Source organism: Dendrobates tinctorius, unplaced genomic scaffold, assembly GCF_039654945.1.
Source record: "Dendrobates tinctorius isolate UK_male_01 unplaced genomic scaffold, ASM3965494v1 ptg000396l, whole genome shotgun sequence".
Classification (NCBI taxonomy): domain Eukaryota; kingdom Metazoa; phylum Chordata; class Amphibia; order Anura; family Dendrobatidae; genus Dendrobates; species Dendrobates tinctorius.
This window is the reverse complement of record NW_027362062.1, coordinates 4541354-4567594: the sequence shown is the minus strand read 5'-3', so window position 1 is coordinate 4567594 and position 26241 is coordinate 4541354. Positions and strand designations below refer to the sequence as shown.

At 44.1% G+C, this 26241-nt stretch overlaps 1 protein-coding gene across 2 annotated transcripts in view; it reads right to left on the bottom strand.

Moving 5' to 3' along the window:
• LOC141076284 (tenascin-N-like) overlaps nucleotides 1–26017 on the bottom strand; it is a 93867-nt gene extending 67850 nt beyond the window's left edge. The window contains exons 1-2 of one of the 2 annotated variants that reach the window (XM_073563673.1): nucleotides 25905–26017; nucleotides 1936–2308 (exon numbers count right to left, since the gene is read on the bottom strand). In XM_073563673.1, the coding sequence (XP_073419774.1) occupies nucleotides 1936–2287 (352 nt within the window). In that variant the 5' untranslated portion in view covers nucleotides 2288–2308; nucleotides 25905–26017. Of the gene's footprint in view, nucleotides 1–1935; nucleotides 2309–10745; nucleotides 10867–25904 lie in introns of those variants that run through there. The other variant, XM_073563672.1, reaches the window with a different exon arrangement.
• Between the last annotated feature and the right edge of the window lie 224 nt (nucleotides 26018–26241).

Here is a 26241-nt window from a genome sequence, read left to right as displayed (position 1 = left end):
AGTGCATTACTAGGATGGAGTAGAGGGACATTTTAAGGCATCATAGGCTGATGGGAAAGGTACTAGTGGTACCATACTGTGTAAGGGGGTTCATCTCTGAGTAGTATGGATGGCTCAAATCGATTTGGAAGACCTGCACCATCAGCCACATCAGTGATCTGTGGCTGCTAGATGGAAGCCCAGAGGACTACCTCCCACCTCCCGGTGTCTGCGGATCCTCTTTTGACTAACCAGCTTGGCCCAATGTCACATGTGCTTCATTCTGCAAATAGGACGTCATACCAAGCTGGCTAATCAAAAGAAGAGCTGGACTTGTTGGAGGGTACAGTGTGTTTCTCAGGACTCTTGCCCAGAGGCCACAGATTACTCAAGTTGTCAAAGCACCAGGTCCTGCGAATCAATTTGCACCAAGACTAATGTTTATATATCTAGCCAGAAACACAAAAATCATATCTCAGATGTATTTGTTAAAAGAAAAAAAAATAAGTGGACAACCCCTTTATTTTACATTAGGGCTTCATATGAAATAAATAGAGTGATGCTAATTGCTCCTGGACCTCAATTAAAAATCTTGCAATTGTGCAAATTCTAAAAAAGACTTATAAGGTGCAGTTTTGGGCCAACTCAGAAGCCAAAGTCCAGGTGTGACTGCAACCTCTACACGCTCTATAGCTATGCCCCTGAATACTGAACTCCTTCACACTAAATACCACTGGAAAGCAATTACTTCTCAAAATCTCAGATATCTTATAATGGAGTGATTTTGCATAGTAGCTCAATATTTTACTGAAGAAGGGAGACATCCAGAACCTGTGCACTGTTTTTGAACATTGCAGAAAGACCACGATCCCCAAATTTAAAGGGGTTGTCCCATGTACAAAGTTAATTTTAATCAATAGATCTTGGAATAATAATAACTTCCTTAATTGGATGTGTTTAAATAAAATGTTCCTGTGCTGAGATAATCTTATAAATGTGCCGCTGCTGTGTACTGTGTAATGGTCGCGTCCGACTGTACAGGGACACGTTCTGATCATACCACATCTCCTGGGTAGGGGAGGATATAAAAACGTGTACGTGTACAGACATTACAGGATGGGAACACAAATAATTCTTTCTTTGAGGTAAAACATTTTTTAAAAACAGGCAGGGAAATGCGTGATCTCACAAAAAGAATCAGCTGTGGTCCCATGCTGTGCTATCTGTATACTTTTTTGCTTCTCCCTCCTGCCTAGGAGATGTGGTATGATCAGACCCTGTTCCTGCAAGGTCAGACACAACCATTAAACAGTAGCTGCACATTTATAAGATTATCTCAGCACAGGAACATTTTTTTAAACACATCCAATTGTGGAACATATTATTATTCCAATATGTATTGATTAAAATCAACTTAAAAATTACCTTTGTTTGTGGGGAAAACCCTTTTAAGGCTTAATTTATTATTGCATTTAAGCCTTTTTTTTGTCTAGCTTTTGTATGTTGTTCATCGGTTTTAATTTGTGTCTTATTTTTCTTTTAATGTCCACCTTTCTTAAAGTTTATTTTATGTGTTTGCCTGTTGTTGTTTTTTTTATGTTTGCTTGTTTATTCATATTCACCACTGAGGTCACGGTTTGAGTTTCCACATGTTTTTGCATTTGATTCATCAATTGCAACTTTTCAAATGTATTCCAGGGTCCAAGATTTATGTAAATCTGAAATTTTGGCACAAATTTTGTAACATTTTATTTTTGACCTGAAAAGTCACAAGACTAAAGGCAAAAATAACGGACATTTTTCGCAAAATTTATAAACTATGTGTGATATTTTGAAGAATTTGGTGTGAAAAAGGTCAATTAAAAAAAATGTGAATGTTGAATTTTGCTTTTGGTGTTAAGTAATATTAATATTGACCTTGCACTGAGTGGCCCACATCACCATGCAGTTAATTACCTCCAGCTCCACAGCATCCCTCATACTGCTCCTTCATTTCTTTCATCCCCAATTCTAATGCTTGCAATCTGGCAAGGAGGTCATCTAGGAAGGCATTCTTCTGGCATTCCTCCGCGGGGCTCTGGAGCCGCAGGAGGTGCCGGAACACCAGCTTGTTATCATCTGATTCCATGGTTTGGAGCTGTTCGTTGTCTTCCCCAGGCACGCTGTAGATGTGGGTGATGGACAGCGCCTTCTCGCTGCTGCAGCCCTTGCTTTCTGGGACTTTGATGGAGGCTCCAGAACTCAGTAGTTGATAGGGGCAGCAGAGAAGGAGGGCAGCCAAAACTCTCCAAAATGGTAAGGGGTCCATTGTGAGTCCTCACCAGGAGCACTGCATGGAAAAAAAAAAGAAATGAAGGAATGAATTTCACACAGTGTTAATAATTACAATTAGAATTGCGCTGATCATAAATTAGCACCTGTGTTGGTCAAAGTGAAATTGTTACACCACATTAAAAGGGATGAAAAGTAGCTGAAAAAACAAGCAAACAAAAAAGGAGTGCCAGCCGAAGATCACAGTGAGTCCTCCCAGTGTGGACTCACTGTGTTCTTCGGCTGGCGCTCCTTTTTTGTTTGTTTTTTCAGCTGTCTTACAATACGGCACCTGATTAGGATTGTCCAGACGTGGTAGTAGCAGCTGATTGAGCTATAATAAAGTGGCACACTTTCAAGATATCTATTTAGTGTAAGTGTTTTCTTGGTTTTTCTTCCCCTTCTCCCTCCTCAGAAGCACTCCTTTTCAGCTTTTTTTTCTTGCTTTTTTCTAATCAAGAATCGATTAGAGATCGTCTGGAAGGAATTGTTCAGTTTCCCTACAGCGCCTCCACAGGAGAAATTAAGTATTACACAGGTCCCTTTGAAATAAATGTGTAATATGCAGATATGGCAGGTGTTAGGAACGGCGTAACGCACTAAATAAAAATAATAATAAAGTGCATTCGCCGCTCGGGGTCCACCGTGCAGTAGGTGATATAACCGCTGCTAAGTGGTGGCAGGTGCAATATGGCGGAAATGCACACAGGGTTAAACTTCACCCAGGTGCGCAGAGTAATCTCAGTTAAACTCACAGATGCCAAAAGTACAACACACAAATGGCTGAGCCTGATGTAGTCACAGTACTCAGTAAAAAACGCACACACGGTATAAGGTCACAGGAGTAGCCCAAGACGGCGGCACTACGTCCGTCTAGACCTACCGTGTGCGCGGTGTTGCAACTGCGAACGCAAAGGAGGCTGCTACTGCAGCGCGGCGTGGGCACTGCCGCTAAACGACAAAGGCAAGGCGCAAGCGCAATGTCGGACGCTAGCAGCTGTGGAAGCAGAGGAGCGCTGGCGCTGTTTCTAACTCAGTCCCTATCCACATGCGTAATATCAGAGGGAAGGGGTTTCAAATGAGTCAGTCACCAGAATCATGCATCCGTCTTCACACACACAGCAGCAAGTAAGTCTATACTAGCGCACTGCGGAACAGCCATGCGCGCCTTTTATAGCAGCCGGGACCTTCTGCACGCTTCCAGATCTCTGAGATGGACCAATGAGAACCTGAGCACATGACTCCCGATCTCCAATGGGAGATCGTCCCATGAGCATGCCCAGTAAGAGGACAGAAGGACTTAGCCTCAGGAGAAATTTGCTGCAAGGCAATCTCCTCTGCAATCTCCTCTGCAGTGGATAAATAGGAGGAGAGTGCACAATGTGAGGATCTGGATCCCTGCTGAGTAAACGCAGAAATCCGACTCCTAACATTAGGTCCTCCAGATTGAGGAACGCTCTTTAAAAGTTGATGTACATGATGACACTTTACATGCAACACATTACTAAGTCAGGAAACCCAAATAGGATATCTTCTAAACCAGATTCTTTAATATCATACAGATTAGATACAACGGGGCAGATTTAATCCCCACTCACCCCACCACGTAAGTTTACATTATCCCCATGGAGTGAACAATGAAAAACATTTGCGTGTCTCATGACTCATTAAAATATAAAATTAATTAACAGTAAACAGCATAAAGAAAAATAGAAATGAGAGATCTGCCGTTTTTGGTCACCGACCTCCTCCAAAAAATACAATGAAAAGCGACCCAAAATGTCCTGCCTGCCCCAAAAAGTACTAAAAAGAACAACAGATCTTGTTTTTTACATCATTTCATCTCATATGGAATTTTGTTCCCGTTCTCTTGCACATCATAGGGTAAAATAAATGATGGCAATGAAAACTCCAACTTGTCTTGTAAAAAAACAAGCCCTCATACGCCTATGTCGATGGAATAATAAAAAAAAGCTATGACTACTGGAAGAAGGGGAGGAAAAAGAATAAGGCCCAAAAATAAAAAATGGCTCGTCCCTGATAGGCTTATTGTTGTCCATAGCGACCGATCACGATGCCGCTTTAATTGTCCAGACCGATGTAAGAAATAAAAGCTGCGCTCTGTGTGATTGGTTGCTTTGGACAATGAAGACAGTTCTTTGGACAGTTTTAGAAATCTTATGATAATATACGTATCCTAGCAACAGTGATATCTATTCAGCCCCTGAAGAGTTCCCAAACTGTGCTCTAGCCAGTTATGCCTGCAGCATGGCCAAGCTTCTTGCCAATATTGCCCTGCAGGCTTGTTCAAGGGTTAATTTTAATATTGTTCCTCATCATACAAGTCATTAGAGTTGAATATTTCAGCCATGAGTCCAAGTTCTGACAAGGTTCAACAACAATATTTCAGCAGAATATAACCACACTCTTACTGCTCGGGTTTACACTATTAGATCATTGAGAAGAATATGAATTACTCCTTATTAAAAGTGTTTCAGGGTTTTAAAGAGAACCTGTCACCAGGTCAAAAGTGTCCAGTTTGGCTCTTATTCAGAAATCTTTTTTAAAATCCATCGTACGGTTCAAGAGTTATGGGCCTTTTTACTTAGTGCTAATCGGTATGGTCTTTACCAAGGAGGTATGAGTCACAGGATCCTCTGGGGTGTGTCTTTAGGCTGCTCTGCAAAAGTCACGCCCTCTTGTAAAGACCATAAAGGTTAGCCCTAAATAAAAAGGATCATATGTCAATAACCGTGTAGAGGATTTTTCTTTTTAAACAAGATATTCAGGTGGGTAACAGGAATAAATTAAGAGCAAAGCTGCCCACTTTTCACTTAGCGACGGGTCCTCTTTAAGCAGAACCTGTCATCTGATTCATGATGCACAAATTCATTTGACAGCTTATATGATGGCGGGACACCAATGATTGGTCATTAATATTAAAGGGAACCTGTGACGTGATCCATGCTATCTGTACCACGGGAAAATTTTACTTTGAAAAGCCAGCTGAGGATTATGCAATTTGGCAAACTAGTCCAAAGCCGGCCACAGGCAGCTTCTCCCTACAAAGCTCTCTTAAATTGACAGATTTCTTCCTATGTGTGTGTACAGGAGGAAAACTGTCAGTCAAAAGGAACCAAAAGTATTGAGGTGGGGAATTCCTGCCGAGGACCGCATTGGGCTTGTAATCTGAGATGCATGCTCACGGCATGGTTTCTCAAAGTATTTTTTTTCTGAAATGCTGCAAAATTTTGCAGTAATCCATACACAACTGCAATAGAGCAGCCAATATCTAATTCATGCTGCGCACGTGGTTCGGTCAGCATGGATCAGCTGACAAGTTCCCCTTAATACTGATTACCGATTCTTGGGTCATCAACATTAGATCGGTGGGAGTTGAACTTTCGGCACCACCACCATACGGATAAATAGGAGACAATTTGCAGCGAGATTCATTACATTGGCAGCTATTGATAGAGGGGGGTCCCTGTGCAAGAACAGGGGCCCCCTGTGCAGTCCCATAGCTCATCATAATGAATAAGCCCACCTGCTTTGGAGGTAGAACTGTCCCCCTTACCTCCTGGACCTCTGTGCAGCTGCACCAATGATATGTCCACCCCCCTTGAGTACCACTCACAGCACAATGTGCAGGGTTTTGCCACTTTCGGTGCACCAAGTTTCCACTGGTCCCGCAATCATCGGGTGCCTCCCCAGCAAAGCAGAGCTTCTTGGTCTTAATGGTCCAAGATCAGCTGTGCATTTTTCTCTTTTATATTAATTATATTTTATCTATTTTACCCAATTATATAGCACAATTAATTCCACAGCGCTTTACAGACATCATTATCTCTGTCCCCATTGGGACTCACAATCTAAATTCAGTATGGAGTGTGGGAGGAAACTAGAGAAAACCCACGCAAACATGGGGAGACCATACGATCTCCATGCAGATGTTGTCCTTGGTGGGCTTTGAACACAGACCCCCAGCATTGCAAGGTTACAATTTTAACCACTGAGCCACTGATGGCCTGGTTAGAGAGAAAATCTAGACAATAAAAAAATTATATCCCCTTGAGATCTTTTGAGGATGAAAATAGGGAACAAATAGGGGGGAAAAATGAAACATTTAAAAAAAGAAACAAAATTCTATTATATTTAGCATAAATAATACGTAATATTTTATATTCCGCAGCATGGCAAGAAAAACAATAAAATCCACAATAATTAGGTAAACCACACATGATAAAATGAAGAATGACTTAGATGGTGTGAAATGTGAACTGCATAAAAAATAAAAATAAATGACAAAACCTCTATTTTCTAGTTTAACATGTATAGTAGCAATAGGAAAAAAGTAATTAAGAGATTAATTAATTTTTTTTGTCTTTTCGAGGATATCCACATAGCATTATCCATGGGATGTTTGGTTCATTTGTCTTCTTCATCTGCGGGAAGAAGTGCTAAGTGTCTAATCATTCCATTTCTCATTCTACAGGTCAGAGGTTAACAAATCTAATTGACCTTTGTGATTAATAGGATGTAAAAACCTCTAACATGACAGTGAAGACACCAATGCATCACCATTAAGGCAGGGAATAGAGAGCACAAACACCAGGAGTAGCATTTTTTTTGTGCTAATGGATAGTCAAAATGATGTATGGAAAGAAGGATGAGCCATGCAAAAAAAAAAAAAAAAAAAAAGCTTTACATCGAGGAAGGAAAAAATAATTGAAATATCACACATGGGACATATGGACACTCCCTTTAAGAAAGGTTGCTATTTATATTGTGGGACTTTTTGGGAAAAGCTCTTTAATAGCAGCCTACTGTAATATAATCGCAATGAGTGTCCTGATTGGTTGAGAATAAGTGACATATAATTGCGTTATAAGTGATTCATAAACCCACAGAAGCATAAAAAGAATAATTTCTAAAACTATGTCATTATTTGCAAAAAGTAGAAATGTTTTATTGTGATAAAAATAAGAAAAACTGCATAATATGTTACAGTGTAGACACCACTAGGGGGAGCTAACTGCATACAAAGGAATCAGTATGCAGGAGGTTCTTTTGCTCCCTCTAGTGGTGGCTGTAGGTAGACACAATATTTTTTTTTGTACCTTTGGTAATTTTTAGGCAGTAGAAACTCATTATCAAAACTTATTAAAAGTGAACACATCCATTACTCAGACTGATATTAAACAGTAGAGTAGATACAGCATTGGAAAATGTTTTTAGTTACTGTAATCTAGCACAGATGTCAGTACGCGACGCACAGCTACTGTGGAGCTTCCTCCAAGTCCAAACCTTAAAGAGTAATGACCGGATCATTATAGCTGGTGGAAGATATATATTAAGAGTTTCCAGATGTTTCTAAATCAGAGAAAATGCATGAACAGGGTTCAAAAGTGTCCACAAATGACTGGACAGTCTGTAAATATAGACGTGTATTGTTTAAAATCCGAATACTTTATTTTCCAATGTGTCTACAAAAAAAAAATGTTGGTTGTTTGTGATTTTTTGATACGCTGCCCAAAAAAAAAATAAAAAAAAAAAAAAATAAATAAAGTTGGCAATAGTGCAGATTAATGCAATAGGCTTACTGTATTCTTGGCAATGAAAAACTGAGACATAGTTCAATGGAAAGGTGTCTCTATTTTAAAAACCGACTCTAAATTAATGAAATTAGTATTTACAATGAATGGTTTTTAGGCCACGTTCACACGTTGAGTATTTGGTCAGTATTTTACCTCAGTATTTGTAAGCCAGAACCAAGAGTAGAAGAAAAATAGAGAAGTGGTGACCTACAAATACTGAGGTAAAAAAGTCACCAAATAGTCAACGTGTGAACGTGGCCTAACTGGTCAGCAGCACCTCTCTTAGGCCATGGTCACACATTCAATATCTGGTGAGTATTTTACCTCAGTATTTGTAAGCCAAAACCAGGAGTGGGTGATAAATACAGAAGTGGTGACGTGTTTCTATTCTCCTCTGCCTGTTCCACTCCTGGTGGTGACGTGTTTCTATTCTCCTCTGCCTGTCCCACTCCTGGTTTTGGCTTACAAATACTGAGGTAAAATACTCACCAAATAATGAATGTGTGACCATGGCCTAAGAGAGGTGCTGCTGACCAGTTAGGCCACGTTCACACGTTGACTATTTGGTGACTTTTTTACCTCAGTATTTGTAGGTCACCACTTCTGTATTTTTCTTCTACTCTTGGTTTTGGCTTACAAATACTGAGGTAAAATACTGACCAAATACTGAACGTGTGAACATGGCCTGAGACTCCTACATTACCTCTGCACCGCAGCCACTGGCCACCACCGCACAGGTGGTCCCAGAGCACCACCAAGGAATAATTAAAGGGGATGAAGCACTACACCAGCACCTCACTGCCTTCATTCTCCGGCTACGTTCCCGTGGTCAGTAACCGGCAGCGCTTTTGACGAAACACATGTCCACTGCGTCCAAAGCGCTGCCGGCTTTTGAGCGCAGGTTATTCCGCATGTGTTCATGGAACCGTGCAGAATCACCGCGTCCAGTACATTGTAAGAGTGAAATTTATCTTGCGTCTCTGCTAGATAAATTGACATGCTGTGGTCTGGAAAGACGTGCTGCATGTCCGTATCCGCGGGTGAGCCGCGTGGGTCGATGCACGCATAGTGGACATCGGATTTCTTGAAATCCCATCCACTATGCTGTAACATCTGGATGCTGCGGATGTACGCAGCGTCCAACCCGCAGCATTTACTGACCGTGGGAACATACCCTTAGAATCAGAGGGAGAGGGGGTTGGTTCGATATCACAGCTTCAGCTTTCTTCACGGATAATGATGTTCTCAATAAGAGATTAGAGATTGCTAGTGAATATACAGAGTAGATAACATGAACAAGCAAAGCTGCAGTGTAAAGCATGTAGGAAGGGAAGAGCAGCAGCCTGAACCTATGATGAAATCCACATATTTCCTTACCAGCTCGGGGCTTTATATATACTGCGATTTATAACACGAAACAGCTAAAAGCAATAAAAATCATTAAGTGCAGAACTAATAGACTATTACAATGATGTTAACCGTGAAATCACTCCAATGGACGCTTTAGTCTTTATTGAAGACCTGTCACCATTCCTGATATTTTTTTTTTAGTAAAAACTTGCGTTCCCTATGAAATGTCAGTTCTTTTCCTCTGTTGTTCCTCCTGGAAATGTATTACCAAATTGATAATTGGTCTTTTTTATCAACAAGGTAGTTTCATTCACAGTCAGAGGGCTCGAGCATATTTTCCGTCCGATTGCGATCCGAAAAATACCAGATCACACTCAGACCAATGTTATTTTATGGGGCCGAGAGAAAAAAAAAAAATCGCACCATGCACAATTTTCATCCGATATTCGGATCATAGTCGGCCATACAAGTCATTAAGTCCGTGGAAAACGTTGGACTGCACTCGGATGACATCTGAGTGTAGTCCGAATTTCACAGACTGACAGAATGGAGAAAATGGAGATTTTTTTCTCCATCTTCTCATCATCCAAGAAAATCGGATCACACTCTTAACAGAGTATGATCATAATCGACCCGATTCTCTCGGATGAAAGATAATACGGTCGTATGACCCTAGCCTTACACAGTCCAATCAATGCTGACAAATGTCAGACGGGCTAGGGACGCACCCCATTGACAATTAGTATGGTAACGCGTATTTGTAATTTAGAAATCTTTTTCCAGGAGGGACAACGGAGGACCTATACAGCTCAAAAAAAAGCTGCATCTGAACTGTTATATCATTGGGAATATATTAAGGCAGTCATGTCAGGAGAGCCAACAAGTCCTTTCAAAATATACTGAAAAGTATATATTTTTTTAAAGTCAGAAAGCACAACTATTATAAGCCGAGCTATAATCATCCGTCTCTTAATCATTGCTATCAGAAAATGTTGCCATTGAAGTAATGACATATGCAAAAGACAAAAGACAAAGCATAAAACAATAATAAAAAAAAAAATATTCACATCAATAAAAAACAATTTTCTGCTCAGGATCACATTTAATGCGCAATCAATCAACACACGTCCGATCAATGAGCAGCGTGGAATGAGACGAAAAATCGACATCAGAGACCGGAGATCTAAGTCCGACATCTATAATTATTCATATGGGATAAAATATATATATATGATGGCACTCCTATCATCTCCTGACCACTCGTATCAATGATGATGGTTGTAGCTCCATAACATCCTCATTGATGGGAGCAGAGAAGCACAGCAGGTTACATCAAACACCTACACTTCTGATAATAAAGCAAATGCACAATGCAGTTCCGTATTAAAGTTCCACACCAACCACAAAAAACTGCACCAAAACCTGCAAGTGTGAATTCAGCCTATAGATCGGATGTCATGCAGCATTGCTATCCACAGATTTGGGTACCACAGCTCAGTGCACACCTACCCCACTCTGATGACTTGGACTCTGCTCACTTCTTGCTCTCTCAGCAAGTTTAAGTGTTGCCCAGACCTAGAAGAAGGGGCCAATCGTCAATGCAGGGGAGTTGCTCTCATGCCAGTGTTTATTACTCAGTGTCATGGACCCCTGTATTCCCTCTATCCCACCCCCTTTCTTTTTTAAATTCTTGCTTAGATTTCCTAAAGCACATCTGCCCATATGAAGACCTCCCCCTCATCCCAAACCCTTTGCAGCCTTCAAAACTCCCCATAAAACACTCTGAACAAATGGCAGCAGGTATTTTACACATTGGAAGGAGAAGGCTCGGAAAGATGATATTCCCGGGCCCCGGCACGTTGGCCATCAGGTTGTGATTAGCCGACTGACCGTTATCTGGCATCACAGTATTGATTAGCCCCGGCCATATCATATCATATCGATCTGGCTCTGCATTACCAGTGATCAAAGCATTAATTATAGACATTTATAAAGTATCAATTGTGGGATCCAACTATTATGACTGTAGCTGGGCAAGTGGCTTCTAGTCCCGCGGCCACGTCAGTATTCCGTGGCCGGCGCGTAAAATCCATGGTGCATTGCAGTAGCAGAAAAGTAGATGAGAATGTTACCCACACGTAAAAAATACATAGACCAAAAGGTGACCAGAGAAGGGGTTCACAGCCCAGGGACGTGACTGCAGTATCTCGGTATCTTCAATCACAAGCTGCTGTTTTCTACACCCTCAAATGGTCACAGTCAATTTCAACAAATTTGGCATAACTCAACAGTACAAGAAAATATAAGAAACTTTGTAATACATTTTGTTTGAGAAATATTTTTTTTTTTGCAATTTCTTCTTTCTCCTGAACCCATCATCCAGGATGAAAAACAGTTCACATCCATACTATTCAAGTCAATACTGGCTGCTCACTGAGTGATCAGATTACAGCGGTCTACTGAGGTCTATGGCGATGGCATGTGGGGAGAGAGAGCAGTCGGAAGGAGATGTAGAGAGATGCACAGAGAGGCAAATTCATCAAAGTGGTGTAAAAGTTTGGAAAAGTGACAAAACTTTCACACAATGTAGAGTTGCGTAAAAATGTTGCAACTTTTAGGCTATGTGCACACACTGGTTTTTGCTGCGGATCCGCTGCGGTTTTGGCCGCAGCGGATCTGCAGCAGTTCTGCAGACAGTGTACAGTAGCATGTAAGTCTATGGGATTTATAATCTGCTGTGCACATGCTGCAGATTTTTAACTGCGGAAAAGCTGCGGTTTTGAATCCGCAGAAAGGAATGACAAGTCAATTCTTTTCTACGGATTCTGCTGCCATTGTAGAGGTGATAAACCGCAGGGGAAAACCGCAGGTCATTTTACCTACGGTTTTACCTGCTGTTCCGCAGATACCAATCCGCAGCGTGTGCCCATAGCCTTAGGGTATGTGCACACGATGCGGATTCGTGTGCGGATTTTTCCACACGGAATCTGCAGGTAAAAATGCCTGCACTTTACCTGCGGATTTATTGCATATTTCCTGCGGATTTAGTGTGGATTTCGCCTGCGTTTTTACACCTGCGGATTCCTATAATGGAAGAAGTGTAAAACGCTGCAGAATCCGCAAAAGAATTGACATGCGGAAAATAAACCGCTGCGTTTCCGTGCGGATTTTTACGCAGCATGTGCACAGCGGTTTTTGTCTTCCATAGGATAACATGGTACTGTACGTCACTTGGAAAACTGGGCCAAATCCGCAGATGAATCCGCAACGTGTGCACATACCCTAAGCCTTTTCACGCTACTTTGGCTTGCCTATGTCCCCTTCTAATTCATCAAGTCTGATGACATTTTCTACACCAGAAAATGCTACTTCAGTTTCCAGTGCAGTGCACAAAGGCACACGACACTTACTAGAGGCGCCAAATTCATTAAGTAGCAAGCCTATTATCGAATCTCGCGCTGTGTATTCTGTCAAAAGTTTGTCTATAGCTAATTTGCCCTATGGTTCTTTAGGAGGTACGTGACGCAATCAACAGCCTTTCAGGCAGCATAGGACCAGGTTGCCATCATCTAGTCTGTGGTTATAGCTATCTCCGCTCACACAGTAGTGACTAGGGAGTGCGTGATCAGAATCTGTAGTCAGTAAAGGAACCTGCAGGGTCAGTCGAAGTTTTAAGTTTGTTACCAATTTTCCTAAGTGAGTTGCTATGCAATCTAGCACTCCTGCTTCTGCTTTCCAGTAAGTGTTTAATCTCACTCCAATGCTGGATTCACAGCTACACCGCTCAGTACTGCTAAATAATGTCCTGCATGTTGGTACTGCTTTTGAACAAGTGCCACATAAATACAGGAGAGTATTTCAGAGGCAGAACAGCAAATAGTCTCCATCTAGTAGATTAAAGACAAATGAACATTAGAAATGGAGACAGCAGAGAGGAAAACTGGTGATTAATATGAGATTTTCAGTAAAACATATATGCAACATGAATACCACTTGTTTTTGTTTATTTGTTTTTTTTTTATTCTGTGTCAAGTGATTAAATAATATTTCTTTACAGGGAAGCTCTCGTTTCTGAACTTGATAAATTATATAAATTCTGCCTGCATTCGGCCACCTCTAGAAGGAGTTGATTCTATATTAATACATACATCAAATATAGAAGGCACTGAAATGTTTAGAGAAAATGCCAAGGACTGCAGCGGTGATCTGCTGTTTTAAAGGAGGGGAAAAGCCAGTGCTAGATGCATTTGGCATTGGTTATTTTATTTTTTTTACACTGGATTGCCTTGTATGGGGCATATCAAGAATGTTTTTTATTACTATTTTAAGTTGGAATCTTGGTGTATTTATTAATACTGATAAGATAAATTGGGTTTTGTCGTGTGGATAGAATTTAAATACACTACACACAAATTTACTACAGATCACAAAGGGCAGAATATAGCACTCTCTCTTAGGCCGGTCTCACACGTCCAGATAACTCCGGTACCGGAAAAAACGGTACTGGAGCTATCCGTATCCGTGTGTCCGTGTGGACACGTGGTACCTCCGTGTGGCAACCGTGTGCCGCACGTGAGCCGCATCAGGACCACACGGACGATGCCGGGAAGAAGCGCTACAGTAAAAGCGCTGTTCCCGGCGGCTGGTGCTGAACACGGCTGTCATTCTTCTCTCCTGCTCTGCCGGCAACAGCGAGCAGCAGAGAAAGAATGAATGAAAACTCGACGTGGGGTCCCCCTCAGTTTATGAACCAACCAGACGAAACTTACAGCTGGGGCAAGAGCAGGAGAGAAGAAAGACAGCCGCGTTCAGCACCAGCCGCCGGGAACAGCGCTTCCAGTAGCGCTTCTTCCCCGGCGGCCGTCCGTGAGCACGGAGGACAGTGTGAACTGTTCTCTGTGTGCACGTGTTCAGCATTTTTGCAGACCCTGCGCTCCCACAAACACTGACTTGTCTCCGTGTTTTTCTCATAGACCGTGTGTCCGTGAAAACACGCTGACATGTGCAGAGACTCATTCATTAGAATGTGTCTACGTGTGTCAGTGTCTCCGGTTCGTGAGGAAACTGTCACTACATGTACCAGAGCCACTGACGTGTGAAACCGGCCTCAGTCTGGAGCCGTACTAGTAGTAGTAGTAGTAATTAAGAGTGCTCTGGCATGCCAAGTCACACAGCGTTAACTGAGCAGTAGGGGAAGTTTGCTTCCATAACTATGGAGGCTAGAAATATATGTCCTGAGCAGTGCGGTCATAAGCAGGAGAGAAGAAGACAACGGAAGTGATAGTTTTGGGTCCTTGATGCAAAGGTGATGCCAGCAGTACAAAGACAGCGATGGTGGCAGTGGTGCTCTCCGGTGCTATAACACCCTCTTCAATTATTACAGGCACAAAGGAGACATGAGGTGCACGGTCACCTCCAAAGAGAGGGGTTAGACAATCTATAACAACCAGTTACCATAGCACATGCTCAGATCTGCTCCTTTGCTGGAATTATAAATAATTACTTTATAAAAAAAATAATAAAATATTAATAGCAACAATAAAAACTGTTATTTCTTCATACAAAATAAATCTTGGCAATTAAATCTGTGACCACTCTCATCTTATCCAAAATGTTGGCATGTTAATATTTATTTGAGGTTATTTTATGGGTACGCTCATACTAGCTCACGCGAGAGAAACGGATGGTATTTGCAAATGACCCTCGGCTCAAACTCTGATCCGAGTGTCATTTTACTGTGATACGATTCTCTAGCATGTGAGAATCGGATCACAGGTGCGGAGAAGATGGGGAACTAAATTTCTCCATCTTCTCCATCGTGTGAGTCGGCGTATATGAGACTGCACTTGGATGGCATAGGAGTGCAGTCCAATGTTTTGCACGCACCCATACACTTGTATGTGTGTGAGCCGTCAGATATACACTGCCAATCGCAGCATGCGGTGATTTTTTTTTTTCTCATGCGAGAAAGCGCTAGTCAGCACTGCTTTATAGTATAATATTGGACGAGTGCTAGTTGATGAAATATCGGATAGCACTCATCCGAGTTATACGCGGGCTACTCACCAATGTGAGTGAGCCATTTTGCTTATTCTGGTTGAATGCAGCATTGTATTCAGTAGGAAAAAAGATAAAAATGTATGTCTCTAATGCACTGTTACGTGAACCAGTAAGTGAGTTGTCTGGCATGGACAATGAAGGAAAACATTGCTACTTGTGAAAAGTTGTCAGACCCTGACTGATAAACTTTAGGAAAACAGATTCTTTCTGGACTCTCCGATGATCCCTATTATATTTCCTAATTCTTCGTGTATCATGTTGAAAAGAACACAAATTAAACAAAAAAATACATAACAGTAATTTTGTAATTTAATAGTTTACAGTTGGGCATTCATTTTAAAGGGGTTGCTCAGGCTAGGGGTGTGACTGCAGATTAGTGAATCCTCACAGAACGCAGTGTACGCGGTGAGGATTCTCAGCTGCCGCCAGTAAAGATGCAGGTGTTGCAGAGTGTATCTTTTGAGAATCCACTGGTACACAGGAGAACTTTACTGAGCAAGTTATCTTGAGTAAACAGCTTTTACTTCTTATGGGTAAACATGAGATAAGAATTCAGAAGCACACAGCCTGCTGCTGGTATAACACAGTCAAAAGTGAAAGTAAAACTAAACATCAACAATAGAGATTCCCTCCCCACAATACAGCAAACATAAGACTTCACACTATCTCCATCTGCTGTCAGGCTAGTGTAAAGTCCTCCTTTCATTTATAATAAGTCCATTTCTGTTGCATATGCCAACACCCTTTCTCAACAGTAAGGACTTATTCAGTCAAACCCAACTTTTTTATTAGTTTCTGGTGTTTATCAGCATTCAACGCCTTCGTGAAGATGTCTGCTGTCATTTCTTCAGTAGGACAATATTCTAACTTCAAGACTCCTTGTTCCTGATGATCTCTCAAAAAATGATACTTCACCTCAATATGCTTGGTTCTTGGTTTGACTCTTTCCATCTGAGCAAGAACAAGACATCCTTGATTGTCCTCTTTCAATTTTGTTGGTTCCAACTGTGGTTGTCCTAAGTCTGTCAACAATTGTCTTAACCACAGAACTTCTTGACTTGCATGTGCTGCGGCAACATACTCTGCTTCTGTTGAAGACAGTGTCACAATTGACTGTTTTTTACTTGTCCAATTATTGGTCCACCTGACAGGAAAAAACTTGCCCACTGGTAGATCTTCTGTCAGTTGGATCTCCAGCCCAATCTGCATCAACGTATCCTGTTAAAATGCAATTATCCCTTGTGGGTAGTTTGAGCTTAATGTTGCTGGTTCCTTTCAAATAACGCATTACTCTCTTTACAGCATTCCAGTCAGCTTTATTTGGTTTTGACACCTTTCTACTCAGGATTCCTACAGCTGCTGCGATGTCTGAGCTTGTAACAGTCGCTAGATACAGTAGTTTTCCTATTGCTGTTCTGTACTCTTCATTATTTGGTAGCATATATTTCTCACTATTCATCTCTTTAAGATAATTAGTTTCCATTACTGTTTTTGCTTCCTTCAATCCAAATTTTTCTGTTATGTCTTGAATCATGTGATTTTGATTCAGTAGGAAACCTCCGTCTTCTTCTCTTTCTATCCGTATTCCTAGGTACTGTTTCACATTTCCCAAGTCTTTGACTTTGAAATGTTGCTTCAGGGTTTTTAGAATGTTTTCTTTATCCCTTCTTTGTTCAAAACAAATCAAAGTGTCGTCTACATCTATGAGTACATAAATCCATCTATGCATCAGCCTTTCTGTGTACAAGCATGGATCAGCTTTGCTTCTTTGAAATTTTTCATTTGTAAGCACTTCCGTGATTTTGTCATTCCACGCTTTAGCTGCTTGCTTTAAGCCATATACGGTTTTCTGTAGTTTGCAAACTTTGTTTGGGTTTCTTTTGTATTTGAATCATGGAGGTTGTTCCATGTAAATGTCTTCTGTTAATTCTCCTTTCAAAAATGCTGTCTTTACATCCAGATGTATTAGTTCCATCTGTTTCATTGCTGCAACTGTAAGTAAAGTTCTTATTGTAGTATGTTTGACAACTGGAGCAAATGTCTCATCATAGTCTTCTCTATATTTTTGAGAATACCCTTTAGCTATGAGTCTTGCTCGGTATCTTTCAGGTGTGCCATCTGTTTGGTATTTTACTTTAAAAATCCATTTACATTCTATGGCTTTTCTTCCTTCTGGTAAATCTGTCAGTGTCCATGTATTTGAGTCATGCATGGATTTCATTTCTGTTTCTGTTGCTTCTATCCATTTATTAGCTTCTTCTTTAGGGAGTTTAGATATGTCTTCCCAAGAAGTAGGTTCATAAATTTTAATTGTGCTTGTCTTGTATGAGAGACGTTTTGGTGGTTTTCCTTTGTTTTCTCTCATTGAACGTCTTGGTTCTGTGTCTGTTTGTAGTTGTATTTCTTCATTTTCAGTATTCTGTTCTTCATCAATTTCAACTACTTTCTCATCAAATACTTCTTCAGTTATGTCACTGCTGTTTTTCTCATTTTTTGTGTCAATTGAAATCATAGTGTCTTCATTTAGATCCTCAATGAATGTCACACTGTAACTCACCGTGACTCTGTCTGTTTTGGGATCTAGGATTCTGTATCCCTTGCAATTTTCACTATATCCAACAAATATTCCCTCCATGGATCTGTTTTGAAGTTTGGAACGTTTTTCTGTTGGAATGAATATAAAAACTTTACATCCAAAAACTTTTAAATTATTGACACTTGGTTTCATACCTTGCCACAGTTCATATGGAGTTTTCTTCAGTTTTCTGGAAAAAAGTCTGTTCTGCAGATATGTAGCTGTCATTGCTGCCGGTCCCATGTCTGATTATCTTCATCAGGTCTATCTGTAATGATTACTTCCCATAAATCATCTTTAGATAACAACATCTCTACTTTGAATTTACATAACTGATAATTTTGACTCTTCAGCTTAGCTACTGTGAGTTTCAGCTCAGTGCTGCACATCATTTCTATATATAATATTACTTGTTTTATGAAGATATTCTTCTTTCTTCTTGAGTTCCTGTATATCCTGTGTGTGGTGATTCTCTGTAATTATCTCCAGTGTGTGGCCCTCCAGTTCCTGGGTCATAAATTCCTTTGTCCCTCTGTATCTGGATTTTTTCTTTTTAGTGTCCGTCCACTGGGTTTCTATCAGGATCCTGTCAGCGCCGGCGGGCTGCCGCAGCTGAACAGGGCAACTCACCCAGACTACGGGAGGACCCGGGGTCCGATACTGCAGGGAAAGTTCAGACAACAGGACCTGCGACACTGAAAGTAGTTTAGCAGTACAAGGGCCTACGATCATGTGACCACAGGGGGCGTAGCTTAGCATCCTGCTGCAGGATAAGGTTCTATTACAGGAATCCTGGAGCAAAGGCTAGGGAAACTCAGGTCAGACAAGCAGGGGTCATACACGGGGAGGACAGCGCGGTACCAGAGGGACAAGCAGAGAATAGTCAAACCGTAAGCAATGAATCATACACAGAGATAGCAATGCAGTACAAGGGAGGCAGTCAGAGAGTAGTCAGGTCCAAGGCAAAAGAGTCATACACGGGAATAGTAGAGCAGTACAAAAGGAACAGGTAGAACTCGTAACAGGGACAGAACCGGATCAAAACCAAGCAAGCATAAAGTATCACAGTCACAAAGCACACCAGGGTCACACACTCGGCCAAGGGTCTGAGTATAAGTGACAAGGAGTGAGCCTACAATGAGGCTATAAAAAGCCTCCCAGAATCTCAGAGTGATTCCGTCAGATTAACCTCTAAACTACCTGATCCCACGAACTCAGCAGATCATGACAGTTTTATCTTCTGTTAACAGAGCTTATCTGCTTCTCCGGTCTCTGAGGTTAACTCCTGGGTGTCTCTGTTCTGGGTGTCTGAGATTCTGTGTTCTGGGCCCATAACCTGTTGCAGAGTGTATCTTTTGAGAATCCACCGGAACACAGGAGAACCTCACTGAGCAAGTTCTCCTGTGTACTAGTGGTTTCTCAAAAGATACACGCTACAGCAGGCACGTGATTGCAAGTATGCAATTTGCATACATGCAGTCACATGCCGACTAGCCATGCACGACCTTCCTCAATACAAATGAATTGAGCAAAGCCGGACACTTCTAGTCGGAATGTGGCCAGAAGTATGCAAATTGCAAACTTACGGTCACAGGACTGCCCACTCCCGGCACCCGCAAATACTAACAATGTGAACTGTGTGCACTGTGAAGATTTCCTAGTCCGTAGTCACTCTATGTGACTACAGACTTGAGCCCCAAGAGTGGACAACCCCTTTAAATGACCAACTAACACAGGTAGCAGTAGTAGTATACTCAGATATACAGATTATTGCTGTCAGCATTCTGTGTGTGTTTGCGTGTGATTTTTACTGACATCCCTCCTAGGGAGTCTCTTTAGTTCATTTGTTTTCCTGTAAATTCTGTCCAGATGCTAGTAATGCTAGTAAAATGTATATTTATAGTGCTGACATGTAGGCACACACATAAAATTTGTCACCAAATGTACCGCTGTCCCTCTCCAAGGATCCAGTTTATCTGTATAGCAGAAATCGTTTCCCTAAGAGGACACTCTAGCGTTGCTAGCTCTAAGTGGACTGTTATGTGTCTGCTTCCTTCTTCAGAAGAGAGCAATCACAGAGAAAAACAAGAATGTGACTACTGGAAGAGACAACAGTACTACTAAATGCATAGGGAAAGATAGAAAACAAGAACTAGGGCAAAAAGATGTAAAAACAAAAAAACTTTAAATTTATCACGTTTAAATGTATATACAAGTATAAAAAAAATCATAAAAGCACAAGGTGCCTCACAAAACGGGACACTAGATGGGATTACTCGCACACACAATTGAGACCGAAACATATCAAGAGAATAAAAAGTACTGTCATAATGAGCTTTTGTAAACAGGCAAAGAAAACACATCATACATAAGTAATCACTAATTATACAGTAGATAGTGATAGAACACAGAGTACAGGCAGTAGTGTTGTGACAGCTGTAACAAATACAATATCGCTGCTATGAATGAAGGTCAGGCTGCTTTTCCCTGAACCTCAACGCTCGTTTTGCCTTGCTTCATCAAGGAGCATGCTAGAGCAGAAAAAAACAACTAATAAGTAAGTTGATTATTTTTTCTCACCCCACCATATTATTGCAACATATGTAGTAATGACTATGTAGGAAACCATATACAGTCCTACTCATCGTTATTGGCATCCATTCATTTTTTTCATAGACTGTACAATATCTTCAGAAATAAATGAAAATATACCAAAGTTATATACTCAAGATTTTTTAATTAGTGGTCCAAACTAATACAATTAAACATTGTTTTTCAAACAGCAGGTGCAGCAAAAAAGGCACCCCTAATTAACCCCTTAACCACCAAGGGTGGTTTGCACGTTCATGACCGGGCCAATTTTTACAATTCTGACCACTGTCCCTTTATGAGGTAATAACTCTGAAACGCTTCCATGGTCCCGGTGATTCTGACATTGTTTTCTCATGACATATTGTACTTCATGTTAGTGGTAAAATTTCATTCATATAACTTACGTTTATTTGTGAAAAAAATGGAAATTTGGCAAAAATTTTGAAAATTTCACAATTTTCCAACTTTGAATTTTTATGCCCTTAAATCACAGAGATATGGCACACAAAAAACTTAATAAGTAACATTTCCCACATGTTTACTTTACATCAGCACAATTTTGGAACCAAAATTTTTTTTGTTAGGAAGTTATAAGGGTTAAAAGTTGACCAGCGATTCTCATTTTTGCAACACCATTTTATTTTTACGGACCACATCACATTTGAGCCACTTTAAATGGTCTATATGATAGAAAATACCCAAAAGTGACACCAATCTAAAAACTGCACCCCTTAAGGTGCTCAAAACAACATTCAAGAAGTTCATTAACCCTTCAGATGCTTCACAGTAATTTTTTGAATATTTAAAAAAAAATGAACATTTAACTTTTTTTCACAAAAAAAATACTTCAGGTTCATTTTTTTTATTTTACCAAGTGTAAAAGGAGAAATTGGACTGGAAAAGTTAATGTGCAATTTGTCCTGAGTACGCTGATACCTGATATGTGGTGGAGAACCACTGTTTCGGCGAATGGCAGAGCTCAGAAGGGAAGGAGCGCCGTTTGACTTTTTCAATGGAAAATTGGCTGGAATTCAGATCGGACGCCATGTCACGTTTGGAGAGCCCCTGATGTACCTAAACAGTGGAAAACTCCCACAAGTGACCCCATTTTGGAAACTAGACCCCCCCCCAAGGAACTTATCTAGATATGTGGTGAGAACTTTGAACCCACAAGCAGGGGTGGATTAAGGGTAGCCAGGGCCCGGGGCAGTTCAGACTCTGTAGGCCCCCCTCGTCACGTGACGGGGGTCACGAATCGTAGAGCCACACTCTACATAGAGAATAATGGGGCCTCCCGCACCGACCTCCACCCGCAGAGCCACACTCTACATAGAGAATAATGGGGCCTCCAGCACCGACCTCCACCCGCAGAGCCGCACTCCACATAGAGAATAATGGAGCCTCCAGCACCGACCTCCACCGGCAGAGCCCCACTCCACATAGAGAATAATGGAGCCTCCAGCACCGACCTCCACCCGCAGAGCCGCACTCCACATAGAGAATAATGGAGCCTCCAGCACCGACCTCCACCCGCAGAGCCGCACTCCACATAGAGAATAATGGGGCCTCCAGATCCGACCTCCACCCGCAGAGCCCCACTCCACATAGAGAATAATGGAGCCTCCAGCACTGACCTCCACCCGCAGAGCCGCACTCCACATAGAGAATGGAGCCTCCAGCACCGACCTCCACCCGCAGAGCCGCACTCCACATAGAGAATAATGGGGCCTCCAGCACCGACCTCCACCCGCAGAGCCCCACTCCACATAGAGAATAATGGAGCCTCCAGCACTGACCTCGACCCGCAGAGCCACACTCCACATAGAGAATAATGGAGCCTCCAGCACCGACCTCCACCCGCAGAGCCACACTCCACATAGAGAATAATGGAGCCTCCAGCACCGACCTCCACCCGCAGAGCCGCACTCCACATAGAGAATAATGGAGCCTCCAGCACCGACCTCCACCCGCAGAGCCGCACTCCACATAGAGAATAATGGAGCCTCCAGCACCGACCTCCACCCGCAGAGCCACACTCCACATAGAGAATAATGGAGCCTCCAGCACCGACCTCCACCCGCACTCCACATAGAGAATAATGGAGCCTCCAGCACCGACCTCCACCCGCAGAGCCGCACTCCACACAGAGAATAATGGAGCCTCCAGCACCGACCTCCACCCGCACTCCACATAGAGAATAATGGAGCCTCCAGCACCGACCTCCACCCGCAGAGCCGCACTCCACACAGAGAATAATGGAGCCTCCAGCACCGACCTCCACCCGCAGAGCCGCACTCCACAGAGAATAATGGAGCCTCCAGCACCTACCTCCACCCGCAGAGCCGCACTCCACATAGAGAATAATGGGGCCTCCAGCACCGACCTCCACCTGCAGAGCCGCACTCCACATAGAGAATAATGGGGCCTCCAGCACCGACCTCCACCTGCAGAGCCGCACTCCACATAGAGAATAATGGAGCCTCCAGCACCGACCTCCACCCGCAGAGCCGCACTCCACATAGAGAATAATGGAGCCTCCAGCACCGACTTCCACCTGCAGAGCCGCACTCCACATAGAGAATAATGGAGCCTCCAGATCCGACCTCCACCCGCAGAGCCGCACTCCACATAGAGAATAATGGAGCCTCCAGCACCGACCTCCACCCGCAGAGCCGCACTCCACACAGAGAATAATGGAGCCTTCAGCACCGACCTCCACCCGCACTCCACACAGAGAATAATGGAGCCTCCAGCACCGACCTCCACCCGCAGAGCCACACTCTACATAGAGAATAATGGGGCCTCCCGCACCGACCTCCACCCGCAGAGCCACACTCTACATAGAGAATAATGGGGCCTCCAGCACCGACCTCCACCCGCAGAGCCGCACTCCACATAGAGAATAATGGAGCCTCCAGCACCGACCTCCACCGGCAGAGCCCCACTCCACATAGAGAATAATGGAGCCTCCAGCACCGACCTCCACCCGCAGAGCCGCACTCCACATAGAGAATAATGGAGCCTCCAGCACCGACCTCCACCCGCAGAGCCGCACTCCACATAGAGAATAATGGGGCCTCCAGATCCGACCTCCACCCGCAGAGCCCCACTCCACATAGAGAATAATGGAGCCTCCAGCACTGACCTCCACCCGCAGAGCCGCACTCCACATAGAGAATGGAGCCTCCAGCACCGACCTCCACCCGCAGAGCCGCACTCCACATAGAGAATAATGGGGCCTCCAGCACCGACCTCCACCCGCAGAGCCCCACTCCACATAGAGAATAATGGAGCCTCCAGCACTGACCTCGACCCGCAGAGCCACACTCCACATAGAGAATAATGGAGCCTCCAGCACCGACCTCCACCCGCAGAGCCACACTCCACATAGAGAATAATGGAGCCTCCAGCACCGACCTCCACCCGCAGAGCCGCACTCCACATAGAGAATAATGGAGCCTCCAGCACCGACCTCCACCCGCAGAGCCGCACTCCACATAGAGAATAATGGAGCCTCCAGCACCGACCTCCACCCGCAGAGCCACACTCCACATAGAGAATAATGGAGCCTCCAGCACCGACCTCCACCCGCACTCCACATAGAGAATAATGGAGCCTCCAGCACCGACCTCCACCCGCAGAGCCGCACTCCACACAGAGAATAATGGAGCCTCCAGCACCGACCTCCACCCGCACTCCACATAGAGAATAATGGAGCCTCCAGCACCGACCTCCACCCGCACAGCCGCACTCCACACAGAGAATAATGGAGCCTCCAGCACCGACCTCCACCCGCAGAGCCGCACTCCACAGAGAATAATGGAGCCTCCAGCACCTACCTCCACCCGCAGAGCCGCACTCCACATAGAGAATAATGGGGCCTCCAGCACCGACCTCCACCTGCAGAGCCGCACTCCACATAGAGAATAATGGAGCCTCCAGCACCGACCTCCACCCGCAGAGCCGCACTCCACATAGAGAATAATGGAGCCTCCAGCACCGACTTCCACCTGCAGAGCCGCACTCCACATAGAGAATAATGGAGCCTCCAGATCCGACCTCCACCCGCAGAGCCGCACTCCACATAGAGAATAATGGAGCCTCCAGCACCGACCTCCACCCGCAGAGCCGCACTCCACACAGAGAATAATGGAGCCTCCAGCACCGACCTCCACCCGCACTCCACATAGAGAATAATGGAGCCTCCAGCACCGACCTCCACCCGCAGAGCCGCACTCCACATAGAGAATAATGGAGCCTCCAGCACCGACCTCCACCCGCAGAGCCACACTCCACATAGAGAATAATGGAGCCTCCAGCACCGACCTCCACCCGCAGAGCCGCACTCCACATAGAGAATAATGGAGCCTCCAGCACCGACCTCCACCCGCAGAGCCGCACTCCACACAGAGAATAATGGAGCCTCCAGCACCGACCTCCACCCGCACTCCACACAGAGAATAATGGAGCCTCCAGCACCGACCTCCACCCGCAGAGCCGCACTCCACATAGAGAATAATGGAGCCTCCAGCACCGACCTCCACCCGCAGAGCCTCACTCCACATAGAGAATAATGGAGCCTCCAGCACCGACCTCCACCCGCAGAGCCACACTCCACATAGAGAATAATGGAGCCTCCAGCACCGACCTCCACCCGCAGAGCCGCACTCCACATAGAGAATAATGGAGCCTCCAGCACCGACCTCCACCCGCAGAGCCGCACTCCACATAGAGAATAATGGAGCCTCCAGCACCGACCTCCACCCGCAGAGCCGCACTCCACATAGAGAATAATGGAGCCTCCAGCACCGACCTCCACCCGCAGAGCCGCACTCCACATAGAGAATAATGGGGCCTCCAGCACAGACCTCCACCCGCACTCCACATAGAGAATAATGGAGCCTCCAGCACCGACCTCCACCCGCACTCCACATAGAGAATAATGGAGCCTCCGGCATCTACCTCCACCCGCAGAGCCGCACTCCACACAGAGAATAATGGAGCATCCAGCACCGACCTCCACCCGCACTCCACATAGAGAATAATGGAGCCTCCGGCATCTACCTCCACCCGCAGAGCCGCACTCCACATAGAGAATAATGGAGCCTCCAGCACCGACCTCCACCCGCAGAGCCGCACTCCACATAGAGAATAATGGAGCCTCCAGCACCGACCTCCACCCGCAGAGCCGCACTCCACATAGAGAATAATGGGGCCTCCAGCACCGACCTCCACCCGCACTCCACATAGAGAATAATGGAGCCTCCAGCACCGACCTCCACCCGCAGAGCCGCACTCCACATAGAGAATAATGGGGCCTCCAGCACCGACCTCCACCCGCAGAGCCGCACTCCACATAGAGAATAATGGGGCCTCCAGCACCGACCTCCACCCGCAGAGCCGCACTCGACATAGAGAATAATGGGGCCTCCAGCACTGACCTCCACCCGCAGAGCCACACTCCACATAGAGAATAATGGGGCCTCCAGCACCGCACTCCACATACATGGCTGCTCTCAGTGCTGTGCGCACAGGACCTGTGATGAGGTCACAGGAGGGGAGGAGACAGGGGTCACATGATCGGGTTCCCTGACACCTTACCTCCTGTGATCTCATCACAAGCCTTTGCACGCTACCAGCAGCATCAGCGTTCACGCTACTTGTAGATGCTGCTGGTAGCAGAGCACATAATGCCGCCCCCACGGTCACTCACTTTTAGGTGGGGAGAAGATGGAGTGCCATTGCAGCAGCCAGCAGGAATGTGGTGGGGGCCCCCTT